General features: G+C 40.7%; 1 protein-coding gene across 1 annotated transcript; it reads left to right on the forward strand.

Moving 5' to 3' along the window:
* Positions 1–2,749: 2,749 nt before the first annotated feature.
* LOC307048575 (pyridoxal phosphate phosphatase PHOSPHO2-like) lies at positions 2,750–3,495 on the forward strand (the record flags this gene model as incomplete). The annotated part of the gene is made up of 1 exon (XM_079697687.1): positions 2,750–3,495. Exon 1 carries the CDS (start codon positions 2,770–2,772, stop codon positions 3,493–3,495), a length of 726 nt encoding a protein of 241 aa, XP_079553813.1. The 5' UTR covers positions 2,750–2,769.
* Between the last annotated feature and the right edge of the window lie 7,361 nt (positions 3,496–10,856).

Here is a 10,856-nt window from a genome sequence, read left to right on the forward strand (position 1 = left end):
TTCCCTCTCTCCAACTTTTTCTTGTTTTCTAAAATCTGATGTTAAAAAAAAATTTTTGAGGGAGAGATCAAGATGGTGGAGTAGAGGGATATGGAGCTCACCTCCTCCCACAAATATATCAAAAATACATTTACATGTGGAACACTTCTCACAGAATATGTACTGAAAGCTTGCAGAAGATCTCATACAACCAAAGTTGCAAGAAAGATCTCCGTGAGACCAGCACATCTGGCCCTGGCCATGTTGCCACACTTCCCAGCCTGAGATGTGTGCCTGCTGGTGTGTGAAGCAGCTAAGTGCTGAAACTCAGGCTTCAGTGGACAGGCCTAGGGAGAGGACTCAGTTTGGCTGCATGGAGACAGTCCGAAGGGCCTGGATTGTGGCCCGGGCTGTAACTGGGAGTGCATGCAGGACTGAGTGTGGGTCCTCCATAGGATCCCCATTGTCAACATAAGAAAGGAGGGGTGTGGGTCCACCATAGCCGCATCATCAGTGTGGTCACAGCGGGGCGTGGATCTGGCTGCCGTAGGTCTTGCAAACTTTGTGGATGCACATGCAGAGGTGGGCTGAAATCTGAGCTGATTACCAGTGCTCCCACAGTGGGTGTGGGGCATAGGTGTGGCAGGTCTTCGTGTCTGTAGCTTTATGAGTGTGCATGCTTGCCTGAGGAATGCCTGAACCGATTATTGGTGCTCCCATAGCAGAGGCGGGTCCAGGCACAAGCAGCAGCAAACTTTGTAGGAGTGCACACCAGGTGGAAGACAACATCACAGAGTCACATGTCCCAGTGGACAGCTCCTGGGGAAGATCATGCAGTTGCTTCTTTCCCAGCGGGAGAGCTCCAGTCTCAGCTACCTCATACCACAGCTTAGAACCAGATCTGGTGGATTCTACTCCAACAATTGGGGAGCAGACTCTGCCCCTGACAGGGCTCTGACAACCACGGAGCAAAGAGGAGGCCCCGCCCAACATCTAGTGCAGGCTGTGATCACCACAACACCAATCACACCCCCTATCAAGGGGATAACAGCCAGCACACCCTGAGGAAAGATGTGGCAGGCATCCATGCCAAAAACAGTCCTCGCACCAAAAATATTGGACTCATGCAGGCTACACAGGGACACTGCCATGTAAAAACAGCCCTTTAAGACCACAGTATATAACTGTTTCTCCTAAATTCATAGAGTCAAAGAAATATAAGTAAAATGAAAAAAGCAGAATAACTACTCCTAATTAAAAGAACAAGAGAAGTCCTGTGAAGAACAAACAGTGAAGCAGACCTCTCCAGTCTACAAGACCCCAAGTTTAAAAAGGAGGTAATAAAAATGCTGAAGGAATCAAGAAAGACTATTGATAGAAATGCAGATTACTGTAACAAGGAACTAGAAACTATAAAGAGAAGCCAGTCAAAATTCAACAACTCAACTGCTGAGATGAAAATCAAGCTAAAGACCATAAATATCAAACTGAATAATGCAGAAAAACAGATAAATAATCTGGAAGATAGAATAATGGAAGTCACCCAATCAGAACTGCAGACAGAAAGACAAATTAAAAAAAAAATGAAAGCAACATAGAAGATCTATGGGATAGTATAAAGTGTGCCAATGTACACATAATGGAATCCCAGAAGGAGAAGAGAGAGGAATGGGGATCAAAAATGTATTTGAAGAAATTATGGCTGAAAACTTCCCAAACCTAAAGAAGGAAAGAGATATTCAGGTATAGGAAGCATAGAGGGTCCCAAACAAGATGAACCTAAACAGACCTACTCCAAGACATATAATTAAAATGGCAAAAGTTGAAGATAAAGAGAGGATTCTAAAGGCAGCAAGAGAAAAACAATGAGTCAGTTACAAGGGTATCTCCTTTAGGCTATCAGTTGATTTCTTTACAGAAACTTTGCAGGCCGGAAGGGAGTGGCAAGATATATTCAAAGTTCTGAAAGGGAAAAACCTGCAACCTAGAATACTCTACCCAGCAAGATTATCATTTAGAATAGAAGAAGAGATAAAGAATGTCTCAGGCAAGTAAAAACTAAAAGAATATAGCAATGCTAGACCTACCCTAAAAGAAATATTGAAAAATCTTCTCTAAATAGAAAAAAAGCAAGAATCTGTAGGAAAGGGAAAGTTACAATAGGAAAGGCAAATATATAAAAAGATTGAAGATCACTTAAGTCAGTACCCAGATTAAAAAATAATCAAAAAAATTCTGTGAAAGTGATTACAACTACAATGAACAGCAAAAGGATAAACATGAAGATGTAAAATAGGACATCAAAATCACAAAATGTGGCCCAGCGTGTGAGTGGGGCGGCCCTCACCCGCAGGCACCCGGAGGAGGCCGGAGGACAGAGTCCTTGGGAGTGGCACTGAGGCCAGAATGGCTGCGGATCTCTGGCCTGGGTCAGTGACGAGCCCTGGGGACCCGGCCGGGTTTGGCCTGGTGCTCCCATCAGCACCCAACGTGCACCTCCCTGGGAACGACAACCGACCAGGTCCCTGTCTCTGGTTTCAGGATGTACCTGGCAGGTTTTCTATCAGATGATCTATTGTAATAATGCTGGAGTTAAGAAGTCTCCATTCCTTTGCTTAGAACTAGAAGACTTTTTCCCTTGCATATAGAATAGGAGTAATGTTGGTTAGAAACTGGCTGGTGTTTAAAACTGAAGATTGTCATGACTGTTTAACTGAAGCTCCATGCTGAAGTAAGATTAATTGTCTTGGAAATACTGAATTGGGGTAACCCAAATCTGTTTCTGGAGCCATGAAAATTTTGTTGGTTTTTGACTTTGACAATATAATCATAGATGATAATAGTGACATCTGGATTGTACAGTGTGCTCCAGAGAAAGAGCCTCCTATTGAACTACAAGATTCTTATGAAAAAGGATTGTGGACAGAATTTATGGGCAGAGTCTTTAAGTATTTGGAAGATGAAGGTGTAAGAGAAGATGAAATGAAAAGAGCAATGATATCAATGCCTTTCACTCCAGGGGTGGTGGAACTTTTAAACTTTATAAGAAAGTACAAGGATAAATTTGACTGGATCATTATTTCAGATTCAAATTCAGTCTTCATAGATTGGGTTTTAGAAGCTACCAATTTTCATGACGTGTTTGATAAAGTCTTTACAAATCCAGCAGCTTTTTATAGCAATGATTATCTCACTGTGGAAAATTATCATGCTCATTCTTGCACTAGGTGCCCCCAAAGTCATTGCAAAAATGTAGTTTTGGTAGAATTTGTAGGTAAACAGTTACAACGAGGAGTGAATTATATACGAATTGTTTATATAGGTGATGGCAGAAACGATGTCTGCCCAGTAACCTTCTTAAAGAAGAATGATGTTGCCATGCCACAGAAAGGATATACTTTACAGAAAACTCTTTCTAGGGTGTCTCAAAATCTTGAGCCTATGGAGTCTTCTGTTGTATCTTGGTCTTCAGCTGTTGAAATAATTTCTCATTTACAATTTCTAATAAAGGAGTAATATACCAGCAATTGAAAAAAAAATCACAAAATGTTAGGAAGAGGACTAAGAAATTGTAGATCTTTTAGAACGTGTTTGAGCTTATATGACTACCAGTCTAAAGGAAGTAGATATAGTTATGGGTTAACATACTTGAAAATCAGGGTAACCACAAATCAGAAACATACAATAGATTCATAAAACCAGAAAGAAAGGAACTCAAGCATAATACAAAAGAAAATCATCAACCCACAAAAGGAAAAAGAAAAAGAAGAAAGGAACAAAGAAGAAATACAAAATCAACTGGAAAACAGATTTCAAAAGGGAATAAGTACGTACTTGTAGATAATTACTTTAATGTCAATGGACCAAATGCTGTAATCAAAAGACATAGACTGGGAGATTGGATAATAAAACGAACCTACAATATGCTGCCTAAAGGAGACCCACTTTAGGGTGAAAGACACTTATAGATTGAAAGTGAGGGGATGGAAAAAGATATTTCATGCAAATGGAAATGACAAGGAAGTGGGGGTAGCAATACTCATATCAGACAAAATAGACTTCAAAACAAAAGCCATAAAGAAAGATAAAGAAGGACACTGTATAATGATAAAAGGATCAATACAAGAAGAAGATACCAACTTGTAAATATATTCACCCAATATAGGAGCACCTCAATACATAAAGCAAATACTAACAGGCATAAAGGGAGAAATTGATGGGAATACAATAATAGTAGAAGAGTTTAACACCCCAGTGACATCAATGGACAGATCTTTCAGGCAGAAAATCAGTAAGATAACAGAGATCATAAATGACACAATACAGCAGTTAGACAATTGATATCTACAGGACACTACATCCAAAAAAACCTCTCAAACCCAGAATACATGTTTTTTTCAAGTGCACACGGAATATTCTCTAGGATAGACAATATACAAGGATACAAAACAAGCCTCAAAAAATCTAAGAGGATAGAAATCATTTCAAGCATCTTTTCTGACCACACGGCATGAAACTAGAAATCAACCACAGAAAGATAAATGAGAAAAAATTATTTCATAAGACTAAACAACATGCTACTAAAAACCAGTGGGTCAGTGATGAAATCAAAGAGGAAATTAAAAAATCCTCAAGACATAACAACAATGAAAGCACAACCATACAAAATCTATGGGATGCAGCAAAAGCAGTTCTAAGAGGGAAGTTCATAGCAATGCAGGCCTTCCTCATAAAAAGGAAAAATCCCAAATAAACAGCCTAACTTACCACCAAAACAATAGGTATTAGCACAAAAATAGACATATGGATCAATAGAACAGAATAGAGAGCCTAGAAGTAAATCCACACACCTACTGTCAGTTAATCTTTAACAAATGAGGCAAGAATTTACAATGAAGAAAAGACAGTCTCTTCAGCAAGTGGTGTTGGGAAGGCTGGACAGCCAAATGTAAATCAATGAAATTAGAACACACCCTCACACCACACACAAAAATAAACTCAAAATGGCTTAAAGACTTAAATATAAGACCTGACACCGTAAAACTCCTAGAAGAGAACATAGGCAAAACATTCTCTGACATAAATTGTAGCAATATTTCTTAGATTAATCTCCCAAGGCAAAAGAAATGAAAGCTGAAATAAACAAATGGGACCTAATCAAACTTAGAAGTTTTTGCACAGCAAAGGAAACTGTAAACAAAATGAAAAGACAACCTACACACTGGGAGAAAATACTTGCAAACGATGGGACTGACAAGGGCTTAATTTCTAAAATATATAAACAGGGAGCCGGAGGAAGATGGCGGAAGAGTAAGACGCGGAGATCACCTTCCTCCCCACAGATACATCAGAAATTCATCTACACGTGGAACAACTCCAACAGAACACCTACTGAACGCTGACAGAAGACCTCAGACCCCCCAAAAGGCAAGAAACTCCCCACATACCTGGGTAGGGCAAAAGAAAAAAAGAATAAACAGAGACAATAGGATATGGACGGGACCTGCACCAGTGGGAGGGAGCCGTGAAGGAGGGAAGGTTTCTACACACTACAAGCCCCTTCGAGGGCGGAGACTGCAGGTGGCGGAGGGGGAAAGCTTCGGAGTAGCGGAGGAGAGCACAGCAACAGGGGTGTGGAGGGCAAAGCAGAGAGATTTTGGCACAGAGGATCGGTGCCCTCAGGCACACACCAGCCCGAGAGGCTTGTCGGCTCGCCCGCCCTGGGGCTGGGAGCTGAGGCTCGGGTATCGGCTTTCAGTCGGAGCGCAGGGAGAGGACTGGGGCTGGCGGCAGGAAGAGAGCCTGAAGGGGTTAGTGCTAGCCCGGAGGGAGTCCGGGGAAAGGGTCTGGAGCTACCGGAGAGGCAAGAGACTTTTTTCCCTTTTGTTGCCTGGTGCGCGAGGAGAGGGCATTCCCCTCCCTCCCCTCTGCCTGAGTGAGCCAGAGCCCCCGAATCAGCGGCTCCTTTAAACCCGTCCTGTCTGAGCGAAGAACGGACGCCCTCCGGCGACCTACGCGCAGAGGCGGGGCCAGGTCCAAGGCTGAGACCCGGGAGTTGTGAGAGCAGAGACAGGGAAATCTCTCTGGGCAGCCTCGGAGGCAGCGGATTAAAGCTCCACGGTCCATTTGATGTGCCCTGCGTCTGTGGAGTGCATGAATGGACAGCGAATCATCCCAAATTGAGGAAGTGGACTTTGAGGACAAGATTTAAGACTTTCCCCCCTTTTTTCCTCTTTTTACAACGAATTATCTCAAATTTAGGAGGTGGACTTAGCAAGATTTCAGACTTTTCGCCCTTTTCCTCTTTTTACAACGAATTATCCCAAATCGAGGAGGTGGACTTGGAGAGCAAGATTTTTTATTTTTCCCCCTGCTCTCTTTTTGTGAATGTGTATGTGTAATCTTCTGTGTAAGATTCTCTCTGTATAGCTTTGCTTCCACCATATGTCCCAGGGTTCTATCGGTCCGTGTTTTTTTTCAATAATTACTTTTTAATTTTAATAACGCTACTATATTTCATACTTTATTCTATTTTACTTTACCTGCTCTTTCTTTTTTTCCTACCTTCCCTCCCTCCCTCCGCTCCTCCTTTCCTTCTTTCTTTTTCTTTCCTCCATCCCTCCCTCCCTCCCACCCTTCTTCTTTCCACTTCCTTTTTCTTTCCTTCCTCCCTCCCTCCCTCCCTCCTGTCTTTCTTTCTTTCTTTCCTTGCTCCCTCCCTCCCTTCTTCCATTCACTCTTCCTTTTGCTTTCATTCCTCCCTCCCTCCCTCCTTTCTTTCCTTCTTTCTCTCCCCCCTTCCCCCCTCCCTCCCTCCATTCTTTCTTTCTTCCTTCCTTCCTTCCTTTCTTCCCTTCTTCCTTTCTTTCAATCTCTCTTTCTTTCTTCTACTAATTATTTCTTTCTACTTTTTCTCACTGTTATTCTGAGCCGGGTGGATGAAAGGCTCTTGGTGCTGCAGCCAGGAGTTAGTGCTGTGCCTCTGAAGTGGGAGAGCCAACTTCAGGACACGGGTCCACAAGAGACCTCCCAGCTCCACATAATATCAAGCAGCGAAAATCTCCCAGGGATCTCCATCTCAACACCAGCACCCAGCTTCAGTCAACGACCAGCAAGCTACAGTGCTGGTCACCCTATGCCAAGCAACTAGCAAGGCAGGAACACAAGCCCACCCATTAGCAGAGAGGCTACCTAAAAACATAATAAGGCCACAGGCACCCCAAAACACACCACCAGACGTGGACCTGTCCACCAGAAAGACAAGATCGAGCTTCAACCACCAGAACACAGGCATTAGTCCCCCCCACCAGGAAGCCTACACAACCTACTGAAACAACCTTAGCCACGGGGGACAGATACCAAAAACAACGGGAACTACGAATCTGCAGCCTGCAAAAAGGAGACCCCAAACACAGTAACATAAGCAAAATGAGAAAGCAGAAAAACACACAGCAGGTGAAGGAGCAAGATAAAAACCTACCAGACCTAACAAATGAAGAGGTAATAGGCAGTCTACCTGAAAAAGAATTCAGAATAATGACGGTAAAGATGATCCAAGATTCTGTTTCCCAGATCCAAAATCTTGGAAATAGAATAGACAAAATGCAAGAAACAGTTAACAAGGACCTAGAAGAACTAAAGATGAATCAAGCATCGATTAAAAACACAATAAATGAAATGAAAAATACTCTAGATGGGATCAATAGCAGAATAACTGAGGCAGAAGAACGGATAAGTGAGGTGGAAGATAAAATAGTGGAAATAACTGCTGCAGAGCAAAATAAAGAAAAAAGAATGAAAAGAACAGAGGACAGTCTCAGAGACCTCTGGGACAACATTAAACGCACCAACATTCGAATTATAGGGGTTCCAGAAGAAGAAGAGAAAAAGAAAGGGACTGAGAAAATATTTGAAGAGATTATAGTTGAAAACTTCCCTAATATGGGAAAGGAAATAGTTAATCAAGTCCAGGAGGCACAGAGAGTCCCATACAGAATAAATCCAAGAAGAAATACGCCAAGACACATATTAATCAAACTGTCAAAAATTCAACACAAAGAAATCATATTAAAAGCAGCAAGGGAAAAACAACAAATAACACACAAGGGAATCCCCATCAGGATAACAGCTGATCTCTCAGCAGAAACTCTAGAAGCCAGAAGGGAGTGGCAGGAAATAATTAAAGTGATGAAGGAGAGAAACCTGCAACCAAGATTACTCTACCCAGCAAGGATCTCATTCAGATTTGATGGAGAAATTAAAACGTTTACAGACAAGCAAAAGCTGAGAGAGTTCAGCCCCACCAAACCAGCTTTACAACAAATGCTAAAGGAACTTCTCTAGGCAAGAAACACAACAGAAGGACTATACCTACAATAACGAACCCAAAGCAATTAAGGAAATGGGAATAGGAACATACATATCAATAATTACCTTAAATGTAAATGGACTAAATGCTCCCACCAAAAGACACAGAGTGGCTGAATGGATACAAAAACAAGACCCATATATATGCTGTCTACAAGAGACCCACTTCAGACCTAGAGACACATACAGACTGAAAGTAAGGGGATGGAAAAAGATATTCCATGCAAATGGAAATCAAAAGAAAGTTGGAGTAGCAATTCTCATATCAGACAAAATAGACTTTAAAATAAAGACTATTAGAAGAGACAAAGAAGGACACTACATAACGATAAAGGGATCGATCCAAGAAGAAGATATAAGAATTGTAAATATTTATGCACCCAACATAGGATCACCTCAATACATAAGGCAAATACTAACAGCCATAAAAGGGGAAATTGACAGTAACACAATCATAGTAGGGGACTTTAACACCCCACTTTCACCAATGGACAGATCATCCAAAATGAAAATAAATAAGGAAACACAAGCTTTAAATGATACATTAAACAAGATGGACTTAATTGATATTTATAGGACATTCCATCCAAAAACAACAGAATACACATTTTTCTCAAGTGCTCATGGAACATTCTCCAGGATAGATCATATCTTGGGTCACAAATCAAGCCTTGGTAAATTTAAGAAAATTGAAATTGTATCAAGTATCTTTTCTGACCACAATGCTATGAGACTAGACATCAATTACAGGAAAAGATCTGTAAAAAATACAAACACATGGAGGCTAAACAATACACTACTTAATAACGAAGTGATCACTGAAGAAGTCAAAGAGGAAATTAAGAAATACCTAGAAACAAATGACAATGGAGACACGACGACCCAAAACCTATGGGACGCAGCAAAAGCAGTTCTAAGGGGGAAGTTTATAGCAATACAATCCCACCTTAAGAAACAGGAAACATTTCGAGTAAAAAACCTGACCCTGCACCTAAAGCAATTAGAGAAAGAAGAACAAAAAACCCCCAAAGTTAGCAGAAGGAAAGAAATCATAAAGATCAGATCAGAAATAAATAAAAAAGAATGAAGGAAACGATAGCAAAGATCAACCAAACTAAAAGCTGGTTCTTTGAGAAGATAAACAAAATTGACAAACCATTAGCCAGACTCATCAAGAAAAGAAGGGAGAAGACTCAAAGCAGTAGAATTAGAAATGAAAAAGGAGAAGTAACAACTGACACTGCAGAAATACAAAAGATCATGAGAGATTACTATAAGCAACTCTATGCCAATAAAATGGACAACCTGGAAGAAATGGACAAATTCTTAGAAATGCACAACCTACCAAGACTGACTCAGGAAGAAATAGAAAATATGAATAGACCAATCACAAGCACTGAAATTGAAACTGTGATTAAAAATCTCCCAACAAACAAAAGCCCAGGACCAGATGGCTTCACAGGCGAATTCTATCAAACATTTAGAGAAGAGCTAACACCCATCCTTCTCAAACTCTTCCAAACAATATCAGAGGAAGGAACACTCCCAAACTCATTCTACGAGGCCACCATCACCTTGATACCAAAACCAGGCAAGGATGTCACAAAGAAAGAAAACTACAGGCCAATATCACTGATGAACATAGATGCAAAAATCCTCAACAAAATACTAGCAAACAGAATGCAACAGCACATTAAAAGCATCATACACCATGATCAAGTGGGGTTTATTCCAGGAATGCAAGGATTCTTCAATATATGCAAATCAATCAATGTGATACACCATATTAACAAGTTGAAGGAGAAAAACCATATGATCATCTCAATAGATGCAGAGAAAGCTTTCGACAAAATTCAACACCCATTTATGATAAAAACCCTGCAGAAAGTAGGCATAGAGGGAACTTTCCTCAACATAATAAAGGCCATATATGACAAACCCACAGCCAACATTGTCCTCAATGGTGAAAAACTGAAACCATTTCCACTAAGATCAGGAACAAGACAAGGCTGCCCACTCTCACCACTCTTATTCAACATAGTTTTGGAAGTTTTAGCCACAGCAATCAGAGAAGAAAAGGAAATAAAAGGAATCCAAATCGGAAAAGAAGAAGTAAAGCTGTCACTGTTTGCAGATGACATGATACTATACATAGAGAATCCTAAAGATGCTACCAGAAAACTACTAGAGCTAATCAATGAATTTGGTAAAGTTGCAGGATACAAAATTAATGCACAGAAATCTCTGGCATTCCTATATACTAATGATGAAAAATCTGAAAGTGAAATCAAGGAAACACTCCCATTTACCATTGCAACAAAAGGAATAAAATATCTAGGAATAAACCTACCTAAGGAGACAAAAGACCTGTATGCAGAAAATTATAAGACACTGATGAAAGAAATTAAAGATGATACAAATAGATGGAGAGATATACCATGCTCCTGGATTGGAAGAATCAACATTGTGAAAATGACTCTACTACCCAAAGCAATCTACAGATTCAATGC

The sequence above is a fragment of the Hyperoodon ampullatus genome (genome assembly GCF_949752795.1).
Source record: "Hyperoodon ampullatus genome assembly, chromosome: 2".
In the NCBI taxonomy this organism is placed as follows: Eukaryota; Metazoa; Chordata; class Mammalia; order Artiodactyla; family Ziphiidae; genus Hyperoodon; species Hyperoodon ampullatus.